The sequence below is a fragment of the Xiphophorus couchianus genome, chromosome 4, assembly GCF_001444195.1.
Source record: "Xiphophorus couchianus chromosome 4, X_couchianus-1.0, whole genome shotgun sequence".
Taxonomy (NCBI): Eukaryota; Metazoa; Chordata; class Actinopteri; order Cyprinodontiformes; family Poeciliidae; genus Xiphophorus; species Xiphophorus couchianus.
In genome coordinates, this window is record NC_040231.1 from 27,525,156 (window position 1) to 27,543,705 (window position 18,550).

The 18,550-nt window shown below is 41.8% G+C and overlaps 1 protein-coding gene across 5 annotated transcripts in view; it reads right to left on the bottom strand.

The window, feature by feature from the left end:
* Window positions 1-18,550, bottom strand: part of unc13c (unc-13 homolog C (C. elegans)) — a 164,028-nt gene that overhangs the window by 106,137 nt on the left and 39,341 nt on the right. For all 5 annotated transcript variants that reach the window (XM_028014537.1, XM_028014536.1, XM_028014535.1 and 2 more), the window contains 4 exons: window positions 15,453-15,594; window positions 11,599-11,768; window positions 4,452-4,567; window positions 3,305-3,468 (listed from right to left, as the gene is read on the bottom strand). In XM_028014537.1, the coding sequence (XP_027870338.1) occupies window positions 3,305-3,468; window positions 4,452-4,567; window positions 11,599-11,768; window positions 15,453-15,594 (592 nt within the window). The remainder of the gene's footprint in view (window positions 1-3,304; window positions 3,469-4,451; window positions 4,568-11,598; window positions 11,769-15,452; window positions 15,595-18,550) is intronic.

Consider the following 18,550-nt stretch of genomic DNA (forward strand, 5'->3'; position numbering starts at 1 on the left):
TAAGCATCCTGTTCTATATCATAATACGAGGGGAAAAAATGTGCAAATCTGTTTCCAAGCGACAGAAAGTAATAAGGATGTTGGAAAAAAATGTGTTTCATTAATATAGTGAAGAATTTACTGTAAAAAAAAAAACATTAAAATGCTTCAAGATGGACATTTTCTGTGACTTACGAGGCTAATATTTAGCCATATAGGCAGTATTTTTGTGAACTGCGTCGAATAGAGTCGACCAAGTTCTGCCAGCTGTGAACGGGAATCATCAGGTTCTTCATGTTCTCTGCGTTTCTTGGTTTTGCCTTTCATGTTTGATGACACCGTATGAGTTTTCTATCAGATTAAGACCGGAGGATTCTTGAGATGAATCATTAGCGGGGATGTATTTGCTGCTCGTTTGTAGATACTGTCCTGTTGAATCCTGATGCATAGACTGACAGAGACGGGATGCCTCTGGTTGCCGTGGCTATTTATGTTGAATTTTTAAAAAGCACATTTCTCTAGACTGCTTTTTAATTAGTGTTATTTTTGTTTTATGTACGATATTTTATCTCTCCTTTTCTTACATTCTGTCTTGTATTTTGTAACGCACTTTGTGGTTTCTGACCTGTAAAAGGTGCTATGTAAATAAAGCTTACCGACTTACTTAGTTTTGTGAATCAAAAGTCCTATCAGATTACTTTTGTTTCTATACGCAGTTAGAATGTACTTAAGTTAGGAAGTTTGGAACAAAAATCTGTTATACATTATTACATGTGGAATTAGGATCACTTTGGTAACCTTTAGACCAGTGGTGTCATACTCCAGTCCTGGAGGGCTGCAGTCCTGCAACTTTTAGATGTGCCTCTGCTGCACCACCTGAACAGAATAATTAGGTCATTAAGGCTCTGGAGAACTGATCTACACAAGGAGGAGGAAATTAAGCCATTTCATTCCAGTGTTTTGTAACTGTGGCACATCTAAAAACTGCAGGACTGCGACCCTCGAGGCCTGGAGTTTGAGACCCCTGCTTTAGACACATTCATTTAAGAGTTTAAGAACATTTTTACATTACTTTTGCAAACCTTTCCACTCTTCTTGTGGGAAATTACACAGAAATTCTACCAAAACAGTGATTATTCTGCTTAGTGATATCGGATTACTATTATTTGTAATGTTGCAGCAAATGCGCTCATTTCTTGTGGCTATTAATGAGAGATGTTTTTTCTTCCTTTTTTTTTTATTTTTTATTGAGACGGATTAGAGATTGTTAAAAGCAGCTTTGCAGAGCTAACAGGAAAGCCAATGACATGATGGCCCTACAGGGAAAGCAGGCCGATTGATAAAGAAGCTGCTGTGAGGAGAATCAAATATGCTCAGGGCCTAATGGGAAATGGGTAATAAAACTCTGAAACATGGTTAAGTACACAAGGCTTTAAAAGACCTGCTAATGCAACATCTTTAGTCACCCTGAGGTGAGAAAAGTGTCCCATGTTTCCAACATTTTAAAGACTTTAGGATAATAAAGTGCATTGTTCATTTGTTTTGTTTTAGCTCTCATTCTTTTTTCTTTTTTTTTTTACATGAATTCTGGTGGCAGTCCAAAATAAGAGCAAGAAGTTTCATGATTACTGATTGCAAAGTTAGTGGCTAGTACTGCCTACCAAACTATATTTACCAGGAGAAAACTAGAAAAACAAAGGATGCTAGCAGTGTTCAAAATGTCTATCCCTGCTCTAAGGAGTGAACACTATGCTGAACAGGATTTCTACAAACTCCTAAAATGCAATTAAAGAAACAAATGATCATAATTTTAGGCCTTAAAAGGAGAGGTAGTGGCATTTACACTTTCAATAGAAGGGCTTACGTCACATTTTCGTCTTAAATTCGTAATTTTGTTGCTTCTTCCTTGTAGATGTTATTTTTAAGTAATGTACTGCTGGCATTAGTTTGCTCCATGATGTGTACTTTCAAACCTTTAGCTATATATTTCAATCTGAAGTTTGTGACTGAAGTAACAGGGAGGTGATAGGCTATGTGAAAAAAGAAATCTGTCACAAGATTAGCTCTCCATACAAATCTACTAAAGTATTATACTCCTGAAACTGGATGTACTGTGACTTTAAACTATTAAAATCAAACCATTCATGCTGTGTTGTTGTTAACTGTTTTCATTATAGATGAATTTATCTTTGGCTTGAAAACAATCATGCTAGTAGTTAGCTAAAACCAGCGCCTGGAACTTGCAGGTCTCTACAGCTTAGCTGTTATAGTTTCAAAAACTTTGTGCAGAAAAATTTGACTCACATACGTAACAAGACTTGTAATAACAATTTAAAGTCGTATTTTAATAGATTAAAAGCTAAATTAAGTAAATTAACCTCTTCCACTTCAGTTATTGACACTTTCAGGAGGTTCGAATACAAGTGCTCTGACTAAATATGCTAATTTGATGTAAACTAAAAATTTAATACTTCTACTATAAGAATCAACAAAACTAAGAGAAAAAAACGAAGCTTTTAAAAAGACAACAAATCATTACAATGGAGGATATTGATGCGAACTGATAGTCATAATTTGAAGGACCTAAATCATCCTTTAAACATTCAAATAATGGGAAAAAAAAACATGTGCAGCCACAGTGACGCAGCTGAATGAGCAGCGAAAGCTCCAGGGAAACGGCTAAATGCTTCCAGTGCTGTTCTGACCATTGGTCGGAAAATAGAGGATTGCTTCTAAATTAACAAATTTTATCAGCCACTTAATGGTACAAACGAGTAAATGGTCAAGATACATTACAGGCCGCAGAGGCAAACTTTTCAAAGTGTGATTCAAGTCCCAAACAAAATAAAGAGGAAGCAAAAACGAATCACTAGAAATTGAGGTACATGTATGACGGTTACTCCTGCAGCATCAACTCATGACTTCAACAAAATCGTTCCATGTCAGCAATCAATAGTTAGCTATAATTTATTTCTTAAAATAGAGTTTTTCATGTCTCTTTGTGTGTGGGAATGGAAGTAAATCGACATTTATGGAAAGCCAAGGTAACACTTGATCAGAGAGGCAGCCAGAGGGGGAAACGAAGCCGTTAACGGGTTCCCATGATCAATGCGACCAGGGGCGGGTTTGAAGTTTTCCCCCCCCTCCACTAACCAACAACTAATCAATCAAACGGACGAAGGAGCTCGATTGTCTTCCCCTGCTCCGATTCTGCTGAGGAGACATCTTTACAACTCCTCTGTTCCTTCAGCTCTCCTCCCACTCTGCCCGATGAGGCAATGACAGATTGATGAGGTAAAAGGCCATAGATCAGGGAGGTACTAACGTCATAGCCTGATAGATGGACTCCACCCCGTATCTCATGGCAAATTCGTCCACTATCTCCTGAGACACGTCGTCAAAGTAGACCTTCCACGCGTCGTCCCCTTTCACCTGCGGGATCTTCACCACGCCGCCGCTCTTCACTTCGGTCAGGTAGTGGAACAGGTTCTGTTGAGGAAAAAACAACGACAACAAAACAAAGAGATTTGAAACTTAAAATATGTATTTTTTTGCAACAGAGTTTTCAATGCCAGGCTACATTTGGGCGTGGGCCAGTTACGAGGTTTTACAGTCACGATTTCAAAACGACCAAAATGTTAATGCGCACTGCCAGTCAGCTGGCTGAAGAGAGGGCTGCTGTTCTCCCTCATTTACAAGAAAGACGAGGAAAATAAGTTTTGCCATTTGGAAATATTTTCCGGCAGAAATCACAAACTACGTAAATTAGATGGCATGCGTTCTATGTCTTTGCATAAGTCTATGTATCAATATTAAAATAAAAACAGGCATCAGATATCGTTAAAACTGTAATAGTAAAATATTATTTTGGCAGCAATATCAATAGTTGTTGTTTTTGGTATATTTATTTTAAAGAAAGCTGTTTAATTATGTAGATTTTTAAGCTATAGCTTAAATTTGTTATTTTATCTCTGCTAAAATGCTAAATCTTGCCTACTTGGAAAAATTACTCTTGTCTAATTTTTAGCCAAATATCTCAGTAAACATGAAATAGAACAAAGCTAACTTGGAAATAACTTTTCAGTAAGCTATTTTAGCTTGTTTTAAGTCAATAATTCCTTTATATTAATTAAAAACAGTGCTAGTTCCACTGGTAGATCATTTCACTTTTAACATGGGGAAAATATCTTATTGTAAGGAGAAAATATCTTCCAGTGGAACCAGTACTTTTTAAAACAACATTGAAGAAATACTGATTTAAAACAACCTCCTAAATCTTACTGAAAATTTACCTCAGCACATGTCTGGTATACTAAGATATTTACACTGGAAACCAGACAAAAAATTACTTGGTAAAACCTTGTGTTTTTGCAGGGATCTCATCACAGCCCAGGCCTAGCTAAGCCTCGAGAGCGACTGAATCGGAGCAAGAGCTCAAATTTAGCAGAAACAAAATCACTTCTGCCACTTACCTCATGTAAACACGTGTACTGGCCATGAGGGGGAGCCACGTTCTCCTCCCCTTTCATTTCAACACTGATCTTGAGTCTGATGGCGCCGGACACTGCAGACTTGTCGGTCCTCTTATCTGTTACACACGAGAAAGACGGGGAACGTTCATCGAAATGCTCTCGAGATGCACAAGGTTGCCAAGGCATGAGGTGAAGGTCTCAAGGTTGGGAATTGAACCCAGGACGTTGACGACTAGTTTCTGTATGTATGGCGCCCGCTCTACCACCACACCATGCAGCGCGCCACAGACTATACCTTAATATGCATTAATATGCAAAGTGGAAACAGTCTTGGCAATCAGATAAGCTATCATCTGTCTTTCCCATGTCCACCAGAGAGAGACTAGAGCCAATCAGCTCCAAGGAAAATGGCTGAATGCTTTGCAAGCACCAGCCAATAGCGTGTCAAGTGGCATTACACTTGGGTATTTCTTCTTCTAAAGCTGCATTTAAAAAATATATATTTTTCATTTGCTCTATGACAAAACATTTAAATATAGGCAAATCTTCCATTAATAATTTAGAGCTACGTTCCAGTGAAAAACTCACAAATATGCGAATCTGCGAATACAGAACCGCCGTAGAAAAAAACCTAACAGTGACAGCAATGGGACAGAAGCAACCCAAGCACCACTGTTGTGGCTGTGTTTGTATTGTTATCCTGGATATTTTGTGTAACACTCTACTGCCCTTCATGTTGGTTCTGATTTGTGTTTGAGACTTGTTGACTCTAAAGCAATAAACCAATTTAATCGACCTGCTGGTAGATATTATTTATTAAAAAAATGTTTTATTGAAACAGACTCAGTGGATTAAGAAATAAAATTTTTTATTTGTCATTATTATTTGTCTAGAACTTAACTAAACAGCAGAGCTACTCTCAGTAATGAATAAATAAATAAGTATTTCATTATTACTGAATGAGACTGTCTCTAAAGTCTCAATCGGTCCTAAAGGTGCAACTTAATTGGAGACAACTGATTGTAGAAAATTATAATTGGCTCTGATTTTTTTTTCCTACACAGGTGCTATTTGACAAATGGTCAATACAAAACATCCTGATACAAAACAGAAATATAACCCGAAAAAACTAAAAAACGAACATTGGGTACAAAATACATGAGAAAGGAAAATAGCCGACACCCATCTGACAGCATTTTTACCATTTTCTGAAACACGCTTCCACTTAGCTGTTTGTCTTTTCACGGCTTTTTACATTTTCGTAAACTTGGAGATGGCAGAGCAAGACAAGAATCCTCTAAAGTCCTACAGTAAAAACCATGTTTTATACAGAAAACAGGACAGCAAATGTCTCTGGCCAGAGACGTTTAACTGTCCTTGCCAACATATCTTGCCAAACAAGATATATAAATCACTAAGACATTAAAATCCAAATCTCTCAATGTCACAATGTAAAAATCCTTAAACATGCTAGAACCCCCTCCCCGCCCAAAAAAAACCCCAGTGTCATCACAAGCTGATAGCCATAATAGACATCTCTACTCAGCTTCACAGCTTTAATCTACAAACACTTTGTGTTTCGGGAAGCGTAGAAAAAGAAACGACACAAACGACACAAACCCATGCACAAACGAAGACCTTAAACACGCAACGTTCTCACAACTGCGGGGGCTTGAAACAGCCCTCAGATCTTCTCCTTGTCTAATGGGCCAAATTTCCTCTGGAGACAGTTAGTCAAGAGTCAGGAAAGTGAAATGTAACATCACGACAAAGTGACAGAGAGCAGAGCTTCAAATGCAAAAAATAAAAAATCTCCAGATTGAAGAGGGGCTCAAGAGGCTCAGAGAGGAGGGCGCCGACGGCAGCAGTGTCCTGTTTAAACACCGTGAGCGTTTAAAAAGCCGCTCAGCGGCGGTGGCGGACAGGGGTCACTGCTACCACAAATTGCTTCCTTTCAGCCGGAGAGGCAAACAAAGAGAGACGGCCGCCAGTCATAGGACTTTAATGGAAGTAGAAGAATTCATTATGATGGTATTTGACCTCATGCATGTGTCACGTGAAAGGCGTGTGGCCAGGCCTGTCACGACAACAAACTCTGTTGGACGATAGATTGTTCCAGAAGTTATTGCGATGAACGATGATATTGTTGTGTTGAGACCATTTTTAAGCAATGTAATGGTAATACCGTAATAATAACGCAAGAGCATATTCTCAAAGATGGATAAACTTTAAATCCTATGTCTGGAAGACATTTTAAATATCCAAAATAAATGAATAAGACAACAAATAAAATGGATTTTGAAGTCTTTGTAAACAAAATTGTCCTAATTGAGCCCCCTACCAGGGGCTTCATGCCCCTGGTAGGGTCACCCAAGGCAGACAGGTCCTAGGTGAGGGACCAGACAAAGTGCAGCCCGAAGACCCCAATGATGAAGGAAAACCTTGGACTTGGTGTTCCCTCGCCCGGACGCGGGTCACCGGGGCCCCACTCTGGAGCCAGGCCTGGAGGGGGGGCACGATGGCGATGGCTCAGCCCGAAGAGGAAACATGGGCCCCCCCTCCCATGGGCCCACCACCCGTGGGAGGGGCCAAAGGGGTCGGGTGCACTGTGTGATGGGTGGCGGCCAAGGGAGGGGACCCTGGCGGTCTGATCCTCAGTTGCAGAAACTGGCTCTTGGGACGTGGAATGTCACCTCTCTGGTGGGGAAGGAGCCGGAGCTAGTGCGTGAGGTCGAGAGGTTCCGGCTAGAAATAGTCGGTCTCACCTCGACGCATGGCTCTGGTTCTGGAACCAGTCTCCTTGAGAGGGGCTGGACATACTTCCACTCTGGAGTTGCCCAGGGAGAGAGACGTCGGGCAGGAGTGGGCATACTTGTTGCTCCCCATCTCGGCGCCTGTACGTTGGGGTTTACCCCGGTGAACGAGAGGGTAGGATTCCTCCGCCAACGGGTGGGGGGACGGGTTCTGACTGTCGTTTGTGCTTACGGGCCGAACGACAGTTCAGATTACCCACCCTTTTTGGAGTCCTTAGAGGGGGTACTGGAGAGTGCTCCTCCTGGGGACTCCCTTGTTCTGCTGGGGGACTTCAACGCTCACGTGGGCAACGACAGTGAGACCTGGAGGGGCGTGGTTGGGAGGAACGGCCCACCCGACCTGAACTCGAGCGGTGTTCTGTTGCTGGACTTCTGTGCTCGCCATGGATTGTCCATAACGAACACCATGTTCAAGCATAAGGGTGTCCATATGTGCACTTGGCACCAGGACACCCTAGGCCGCAGTTCGATGATCGACTTTGTCATCGTTTCATCGGATCTGCGGCCGTATGTCTTGGACACTCGGGTGAAGAGAGGTGCGGAGCTGTCCACTGACCACTACCTGGTGGTGAGTTGGCTCCGGTGGCGGGGGCGAAAGCCGGTCAGACCTGGCAGGCCCAAACGTGTTGTGAGGGTCTGCTGGGAACGTCTGGCGGAATCCCCTGTGAGACGGAGCTTTAACTCCCATCTCCGGCAAAACTTCGAACACGTCCCGGGGGAGGTGGGGGACATGGAGTCTGAGTGGACCGTGTTCCGTGCCTCCATTGTCGAGGCGGCCGATCGGAGCTGTGGCCGCAAGGTTGCCGGTGCCTGTCGCGGCGGCAACCCTCGAACCCGTTGGTGGACACCTTCGGTGAGGGATGCCGTAAGGCTGAAGAAGGAGTCCTATCGAGCCTTTTTGGCCTGTGGGACTCCGGAAGCAGCTGATGGGTACCGGCGGGCGAAGCGGCATGCGGCTCGGGCGGTTGCTGAGGCAAAAACTCGGGTGTGGGAGGAGTTTGGAGAGGCCATGGAGAAAGACTTCCGCACGGCTTCGAGGCGATTCTGGTCCACCATCCGGCGTCTCAGGGGGGGGAAGCGGTGCAGCACCAACACTGTTTATAGTGGGGATGGTGTGCTGCTGACCTCTACTCGGGACGTTGTGGGCCGGTGGGCAGAGTACTTCGAAGACCTCCTCAATCCCACCAACATGCCTTCCACTGAGGAAGCGGAGCCTGGGGACTCTGGGTTGGGCTCTCCAATCTCTGGGGGCGAGGTCGCCGAGGTGGTTAAAAAGCTCCGCGGTGGCAAGGCCCCGGGGGTGGATGAGATCCGCCCGGAGTTCCTTAAGGCTCTGGATGTTGTAGGGTTGTGTTGGTTGACGCGACTCTGCAATATCGCATGGATATCGGGGGCAGTTCCCCTGGATTGGCAGACTGGGGTGGTGGTCCCCCTGTTCAAAAAGGGGGACCGGAGGGTGTGCTCCAATTATAGAGGGGTCACACTCTTAAGCCTCCCTGGCAAGGTCTATTCAGGGGTCCTGGAGAGGAGGGTCCGTCGGATAGTCGAACCTCGGATTCAGGAAGAGCAGTGTGGTTTTCGTCCTGGTCGTGGAACACTGGACCAGCTCTACACCCTCAGCAGGGTCCTGGAGGGTGCATGGGAGTTCGCCCAACCAGTCTACATGTGTTTTGTGGACTTGGAGAAGGCGTTCGACCGTGTCCCTCGGGGAGCCCTGTGGGGGGTTCTCCGGGAGTATGGGGTACCGGGCCCTTTGATACGGGCTGTCAGGTCCCTGTATGACCGGTGTCAGAGTCTGGTCCGCATTGCCGGCAGTAAGTCGGGCTCGTTTCCGGTGAGAGTTGGACTCCGCCAGGGCTGCCCTTTGTCACCGATTCTGTTCATCACTTTCATGGACAGAATTTCTAGGCGCAGCCAAGGTGTTGAGGGGATCCGATTTGGTGGCCTCAGGATCTCATCTCTGCTTTTCGCAGACGATGTGGTCCTTTTGGCTTCATCAGATCGTGATCTGCAGCTCTCGCTGGATCGGTTCGCAGCCGAGTGTGAAGCGGCCGGGATGGGGATCAGTGCCTCCAAATCCGAGGCCATGGTCTTGAGCCGGAAAAGGGTAGAGTGCCTTCTCCGGGTCAGGGGGGGTGTCCTGCCCCAAGTGGAGGAGTTTAAGTATCTCGGGATCTTGTTCACGAATGGGGGAAGAAGGGAGCGGGAGATCGACAGGCGGATTGGCGCAGCGTCTGCTGTCAAGCGGGCGCTGTACCGGTCCGTCGTGGTGAAGAGAGAGCTGAGCCAAAAAGCGAAGCTCTCGATTTACCGGTCGATCTACGTTCCCACCCTCATCTATGGTCATGAGCTTTGGGTCATGACCGAAAGAACGAGATCGCGGATACAAGCGGCCGAAATGGGTTTTCTCCGTAGGGTGGCTGGGCTCTCCCTTAGAGATAGGGTGAGAAGCTCAGTCATCCGGGAGGGACTCAGAGTAGAGCCGCTGCTCCTTCACATCGAGAGGAGCCAGTTGAGGTGGCTTGGGCATCTGGTCAGGATGCCTCCTGGACGCCTCCCTGGTGAGGTGCTCCGGGCACGTCCCACCGGGAGGAGGCCCCGGGGAAGACCCAGGACACGCTGGAGGGACTATGTCTCTCGGCTGGCCTGGGAACGCCTCGGGATTCCCCCGGAGGAGCTGGAAGAAGTGGCTGGGGAGAGGGAAGTCTGGGCCTCCCTTCTGAAGCTGCTACCCCCGCGACCCGACCTCGGATAAGCGGAAGAAGATGGATGGATGGATGGATGAGCCAGTTGAGACCAAAACACCAAACTGAAAACTTTTATCCTCCAGATTTTGGTAGAAAAAGAGACAAAAAAAAAAAGATAAACGATAAATCATGCCAATGAAAATTATTGAGTTTGTTTTAACTCATTATGCAATTAATTGATTTATTGATTATTGTGACAGGCCAACGTGTGACACCTGAACAGCGATCGGCATCGTCCCAATATCATTGGAAAACATATTTATTTTACCAACTCGATTCAGACAGATTTCGTACGCTCGCCACACACAGGCGGATTTAAATTGCTCCCCGTCTTTATGCTTTAGAATACCACATAAGACAAACAGAATAATAACGGCTTTGTAAACAGACACGTTCTCCCACTGAACAAGATGTGCATGCACTGCAGAGTGTATGAACTCGTTACTCGGATCTTTTGCATGAATTGCTGCTCTAATGAGGTGTGGTACATATGGAGGTCATCAGCCTGTGGCTCTGCTGAGGTGTTGGGGAAGCTCCTGCAATAATCGCTAAACCAGAAACTTTTCACTGGGTCTAAAGTAGCTTAGTCTCTCTATCGGGAGTGGATCAACACCAGGGATTTCAAAGCACTTGCGGGTGTGTGCGTGTGTTAATGGGTCTTAAAGTTTTTACTTGTAAGTTTCCCCTGAAATCTTGCAGATAATTTTTTTTCTACAACAATCCCCTCAAAGCTCAAGTTATCCCAGTTCTTGTGCACCATTTTCTACTTTTTTTTTTCCTTCCACTTAACTTTCCATTGTGTCATACACCATCCTATAAACAACCTTATTTATGGAGGCTATCAATGACTGTCTGGTTATCAAGCCTCATATCAATAGGTTTTCCCCATAACTGTGTATGTCATGCAAAAAAATACATGTATTTCTTAATATATTTTTGTATTAAATGGTGTTTTTGTTGGTCACAAGCAATTCAAGATTTTATAGAAATTGATTTTTAGCGTAGAAATAAAAGCTTCTAATAAATCATTCTGTGAAATTAGAATCTACATATGATTTTAACTTTTCTCCCCGGATCACTTTTTGATAATATTCTCATTTTTACAGTTTTCTATTAAATTGTAAAGCAAAACCTAAATAAAAAAATAAATTGTAAAAAAAATGTGTGCCTTTACATGACAAAAATTGGCTTGAAAGAAAAACACATTACTAATGAGTAATGTTCACAATGTTCAGGATATGACACTGTACATAAATAGCCATTCTTTACTTAATCCGTTATGAAATCACATTTTCTATTTATGTAGTCCCTTTCCTTTGTTTTAAAATTTCAAATTGAGTTTGTATCGTTAGTTTTTTTTTTCTATTAAATAAAAAACATCTCACTTTTTTTTTTCTCAAATCCCATATTTGGAATTGTAATGGACAGTATGTCTCCTGATGTATGTATGTATGTATGTATGTATGTATGTCTCTTTTCATTTAATGGAAAAACAACATGTCATCCTAATGTCAGCTAAGCCACACAACGCAAAAACAATCGGCTCATCAGAACGCCGTGTGTCCATCAGATTAAAAGGCGGCGTACCCAGATTGTACCAAACATCCATCTCTCCGCTGAGCGTGCGAACCTCGATGATGGTCTGGCCCAGGAAGTCGTCTGACTCGCGCTTGAAGTGTTGCTTCACCCGTGACTTGATGTCGTCATCTTCGTCCCAAACACGCACCTTTATTCGGTCGGTAGCGTTGTGGCATTCGCTGTGGGTCAGAAGACGATTTCACCAGGTTAGCTAAATCACAATCACAGCAACAGAAACTGAGAGTCAAAGTTTTTCAGGTCGGGGTAATCAGCAGAGCGGAGACCGTAACAGCTACATTGCATGTTTCGGTTCAGACACTGACTGAATCGTTTTTAAGTAATGCGACTTTTAAAATACCCTTAGTTTATTAGGGAAGGGGTGAGGGGCTCAGTTCTGCTTTGCAAACCAAATGCACCGTGTCTCCAGAGATACAGCAGAATAACTGTAGGATCTGGTCATATGAAGAGCCTGTTTTCTGCCATGGAAACCATTTTGTGTGTAAGTAAAAAAATAAATAAATAAATAAAATCTGGTCCCAAGTCAAACCAAAAACATAGATGAATAAAAAGTTCTTACTGCTTTACATTTGTGCACCACTTTGTGTCAATATGTCCTCTGAAAAGTCCAAATAAATTCTAGCGGTGCACAGATTGCAGTGTCAATAAAAAAGAATGATATGCCGTAATCCGATTTTGGGCCGATACCATGGTTGTTTTTTGGTTTTGTTTGAAATGTCAATAAACATAGCAAGAACAGTGAGGTGACTATTGATAAATGCAAATATGCAGACATGACCTGGTGGGCCAGGTCTGTTAGTCAAACGTCTCTCACAGCAGAGCAAAAGAAGACAGTGGCTGATTTTTAGACTGTTGCTGATGCAGATCAGATCGACTTCACATATCGGTATCAGCCAATCACAAACTCCCAAAATGAAGAAAATTGGGGCCGATTTAGCTAATAAATACACTTCAGTTAAGGTTGCATCCTGACGAAATGTTAAAATGCTAATGGGACATGAAAGTGTTTGCAAAAAACTTGTCAAATTCTCGTCCCTAATTCTTTTTCTGCAACTTAGCTCAAACTGAAATGTTAGACAGAGTCAGGCTCTGACGCTCCAGAATTGAAACCATCATATTACATTTCTCTTCAATGACATGTCGTGTGAGACCTTCACCAGATTTGGGTAGTAAATAGTTACATTTACTCAATTATATTTGCTTTTAGGAGTGTTTTCACTATGCTGTACGTTTAACTTTTACTGGAATAACTTCATTATGAAGTATCGCTACTCTTACTTGAGTAATATTTATGGATTCTCTACCCACTGAATGTAGGGACAAGCATGACCAGACACAGACACACACCTGCAGTTTCTGTTAACGTTTCATACGTTTTTTTTTTGTATTATTATTTAAAGAAACTGATGTGGAAAAAATTTGTTTTGCCTGATTTTGTTACATATATGAATTGTCTTCATTTTTCCTCCTTAAGATACCAACTTTTCCACTTAACTTTATGTTTTTGGTCCATCAGATGATGTAATTTTCAAATGTTAAATTATTGGTAATTTTATCAGTTACTCAGTACTTGAATAGACTTTTTTACCAAACACTTCTTTTCTCTTACTTGAGTCATTTCTCAGACGGCTACATTTCGCTTTGAGTACAATTTCTGGGTAGTCTACCCACCTCTGACCATCACTGGGTTTATTTTAACTAATCTCTTTCTAGGAGAAGCACCGGCTGCTTGCTGCTGCTGCACTGGGGCCGGAGTCTCTGCTAAGCACACAGTAATGTATCGCTCTATTAATCCACATCCCTGTAGTAAAGGAAAAGCGTTTTATTGGAGCCACCACAGGAGTCTTTTTAAATACGTGGGGGCTAGCCCCGCAAACACAAAACTTTCAGAAAATCTCCATGGTATACAAATTATTTGTCGTAACAGATGCTGCTTCACTGACCAACTTGCATTAGGAGAAGGCAAAGGGGCCTCGCATTAATTTTAAATTAAAATTAAAGTCGGCCACTGTGATAAGAGAGAAATAATTCCACTGTCTTGTAAGACAAATACCCGGTAGGCTCATTGTGGGAAAGAGTTCATTGTTACGCTAAATTAAAAAGGAAAAAGAAACAGCAGCAAACAACGTCCTAATGAAGACATTCAAAACAAAGCCTTGGGATCGCCTGCGGTTTTCTTGCACCTGTCTAGACCAACCAAGCCATGCTGTTTTGCTTTGGCTTAAAGTGTTAATATTAGTGCTGGAACAGGCCCAAAGGAGAGAACCTATCAATGCTGTGCTCATGAATTAGGTAATAAACTGGAAATGGTTTTAAGGAAAACATTATTTAACTCAGAAGCTCCTGAAAAAAATAAATAAAAATTTTCTTACAGCCTCTAGTTTCACTGTTTAAGTTTCACTCAACACCTGCAACATGCACTATGGTAACCATGGCGACCTTTTTTCGAAGTGAAGCCAAAGCCTCCTGTTATTGAGGATGAAGAGAATATTTCAAAGTTGTTTCCTAGAAACTTGCACGCCGGTTTTTAATTAGAACCGAGCTTCATTCAGATGAGCAAGAAAATCCAGTGACCCATTCAGGTTGCTATGGGGAGAAAACGTGAAAAACAAAACAAATGATGGATGGGAAGTATTAATGCGTCTGCGTCCACTGCAGGCTTTTCTAAATAAATAACAAAATTATAGGTTATTTTTTTCCATTTTTCCAATTCATTTTCATTCAAACTATGTTTTCTATTAATTTAAATGATTCTTGCAAACAGTTGATTAACATTCCAACTTCAGCTTCTCAGAAAGTGATCAAATAAGAAATAAAATAAAAGGATTTTTAATAAGGAGATATTCACCAACAAAAACATGCTGCATGTCTATAAACCTGAAAAACACTCCAGCAGTGTTTTTCAAAGTGGGGGCTGCGGCCCCCTGGGGGGCCACCAGGGGCCCTAGGGGGACCTCAGGAAGATGGAGGCAAGAAATGAGCAAAAAAGAATTCAAAACTCAAAAAATGTAATTCATCTTTTTTTAAATCACTTTTATTCTTTTTTTTTTTGCACAGAATCTAATCTGTTTTTAATCATTTCTATAAAATATACATAAAAATAAATATGGTAAAAATATTGTTTACCATATTTACCAGAATTTAAATGTTATTTACCATCCTCATCTTTCTGATTGATTGCCCATCAGATTTACCAGATTCACTGTCCTGCTGTTGTAAAAAAAAAAAAAAAAAAACGCCCAATAATGCCTGGCTGACTAAAATCAGAAGGTCTAATTTTAGCATTCATGCTAAAAGAAAATGTAATAGTTATTATTTATTGAATAAAATTCAAGGAAAACATTCTAGAAGTTGATGTTTGTGTACATATTAACATTGTCTGTGGTTGGGCAAAGTAGGGTTCCTGGCCAGAAACTAAAGCTCTTTGGAGGGCCACGGCATGGAAAAGTTGGGGAGCCCCCGGGGGCCACAGCGTTGCACTGCATGTTTGGTTTTCAAAAGCTGCAAGTCATAGTCATCAAATTTATCAGAAATGAAACAAAAATGAAATACTACAGCGTGGAGTCAATCTAAAGTAAAAGATTACTGAGATATATTTTTACTCGCCAAAGACATAAACCCACAACAACAGAAGCAGCAGCAGCATACCAATGGAAAAAAATAAAAATAAAAAATTAATTTCTAAAACCACAGCTGGCATGCGGTGCCTCTCTGCTGGTTAAGCATGACAGAGGAAATAAATTGTTTGCGAACGACTCCAGGTTCACAAAAACAGACGACTCCTAATCCCGCCGGTGCGAGGATTAGCCGGTCAAAGAAATGTCGCGTTATTAAAAAGCACTCACAAGTGGAACTTTTCATCCCAGACAGGGTTGAGGTTGCCAAAGATGGTTTTGGTTCTGCGTTTGGTCTTCCCCACCTGGACTGTGACATATGGGTCGCTGGATCCCGTCTTATCCTTGGCCTGTAATCCCTGCGCACACATGACTGAACACAAGACAGGAAGACATTGTGTCAACACGGAAAAACAGCAAATCTTCACACGTTACGTGAAGCGTAACATCTTTTCATGCCAGTAGCGTCGCCGATGTAGACTTTAACAAAATCTTCGGGAAATAATTTGGAAAGTCGTAAACAAAGGGACGACGTAGAGGAACCGGGGCTGTTATTTCCGTATATTTCCTTCCAGAGAAGGATGAGACGTATAAAACCGGAGATGGTGCCGATGAAACAATAGAAGCGCTTTAAGGCGCCGTAATTTTTCCCCCTCCCGACTTTCTAATAAAAAGTTACAGTGTTGACCATCCTTCAGCGGGATTTAAATTTCACACAGTTGCCAGTGCTGTATGATTTTTACATAAAACGCGTGCTCTGAGAGCCTTCTGACAAAAACTGCCATTTTATGTGAAGTGCTATTTCTTCCTTTGTGTGCTAGAATGTAGATATTGGACAGAATGCTGACAAGCGGGACATGACACTGTAGAGTATTTGTAGACCGTTTTTTTTTTTGTTATAACACATTCAACTTGGTTTAATAATTCCCCTGAGAGAAGCAGCAATAATCCTTTTGTTTTCCACAGCGGCATCATTTTAATTCGTTGTCATGCCAATTTCATTTCTGATATAGTTACTGACCTCAGAGCTTCACACGGTTCGGCTGATATCAGCCACTCACCTTACTTAGTGGATCAGCATGTATTTCAATCGAAAAAAATAAGATCATCATCCAATTTTTTTTTTTTTGTTATCCAGTCCAAAATGTAAAACTTATATATTGTATAGTTTCATTCCACACAGAGTTGTAAGTGTTATCATATGAGTTTACTGACAGACCGGAACCATGTGACCACACATGCAGGAAATCAGCCGACACAAATAATCAGACTTTACTTATTTTATTCTTTCTTAGCGCTAGAAAAGAGAGATGCTTACCCTCACAGGCTAATTTGTTGTGGAGTGAATATAACCGGAATTATACAGCATCTGCTCAAACACGGAAGACACATTGCTTATATCCTAAGGTCCGCCTCCTGGTCTGCTGATGTGTTACGTCACTAAAGGTCCTCCCAGTGGTCATCCGACGCTCTAAATTAACTAAAGTTAAGTTTCGTTTCTACAGAAAGTTTCCATATGAAACAAAAGGCTTTTGTGTAGAACCTTTGTGTCCGTAGTTTGTGTGTGCGTGCATGTATGGAGTAAACGTCTCAACATAAGTTATGGGTGTGTTTTTCTGTTAACTCTGGGGATTAAGCTAACGAACACTTAAACCCAAAATTAAGTGTCTTAAAAATTCCATAAGAACAGTAAAAAAAAAGCAAAAAAGTTATTTTAATATGGAATTTTTTTGGTTTGTTTTCAACACCTGCAAGTCTTGCTATCAAACTTCAGAATAAACTACTGAAATATATCACTCTGTGTGAAATGAATTCATATGAATTTGACTTGAGTTACTGAAATAATCTAGCGAATATACAAATTTACTGGGATGCGCTTGCACATGGAATGCGTTGCTTAAATCGAGCCGGATTTTTAGCGTGCCAGCTAAATGTCTAATTTAGCGTGCCAGCTAAATTAAATGTCTTACTGACCTACAATTCACGTCTTTGTGACCCACATGCAATTATCAGTCTACCAGAAAGCAGAAGGGGGAGAGTTGCCTATTTGGGTTGCTTTTGTAACACTCAGACTTGATTTCCAGTGATACTAGTGCATTTTTTATTTTTTGAATACAATAGTGGATATCTTTGATAACAAGAATGTTATTGTAAAGTTCTCTGACGCAAGCAAACGCGACGCATTTGAAAACAGGCAAAAAGTACACTTCTATTCACTTCAATTGGGGGGGATGTTCCCTGATTTCAACACTTTGGCATCAGGGTGGATGTTCTAGTGGCCAAATCTCAGACTGACAGAGCGAGCATCACTTATTTTATGCCACATACTTATATTAAATCCATAATATTGTGTAGAAATCTGTTTTAACTTTTGTCATCTAGTTTGATTTTTGCAATATTTTTTAGCCAGAAAAGCTAAATTATGATAATCATGACTTATTTTTAAAATCAAAAAGGATAAACTACCCAAGAGGGTGAATAATTTTTATAGTGAACATTTCAAGTCAGGGAAACGCAGACAGCAGAAACATAAAGAAAGCACGCAGTAAAAAGTTACACCAGTGCTATACTCATGCAAAATAAATACAGTATAGGCCTTGATTCTGTAATTGCACTTTCATTCATAATGTTATTTGCAATCCTTTTCTTTAATCTAAGATGAAAGCAGATTCTGGCCAGTGTGTGAGTTCCCTCTGCTACAGTGTGCTTGCTGCTGAGTTGATTCCTGGCTCCAAATAAAGGGCAGTGATTCAGACTAGTAGGTGCAGAGGGAGAAAGACTGTAGTATTTCACAAGCACCATAAAAGGGGAAAAGGACACTGCAGCATTAAATATGCATAAGTCACCGACTAAATTATTCAAGGTACATATATATATCATTCAGCACAAAGCTGACAGGATTTGAGGGTGGGGTAGGGGGGCAAGATCTAGTGGGAAGGGGGTCTGTGGCCTGCTTGCTTCAGGAAATCTCAAAATCAAACGCCTCCTGAAAGAACAGCGAGTCCTGTGCAGGAAGGTGTTAGGACGCTTCAAACAAACGCTGAACTACTTGTCAGTGGCTATATCATCTGAATTTGAGTGTTTTTGTGTTGGGATTTCATCAGGCTGTGAATGAGGAAGTGCATGTGTTCAAAGTCACTCGTTTAAATGACCACAAGCGATCCTCGACGATGAGATCCAAACATGACGTCTCACTGAAACCTAAATTGAACCTAGAAGCACTTATTGAAACTTTTTGGGTGGAAAAAGTTGTTTTTTGTTTGTTTGCTTGTTTTAATAAAATTATTTTTAAAAGCATTTAAGTACAGAGGCTGCCTGTTTAAAAACAA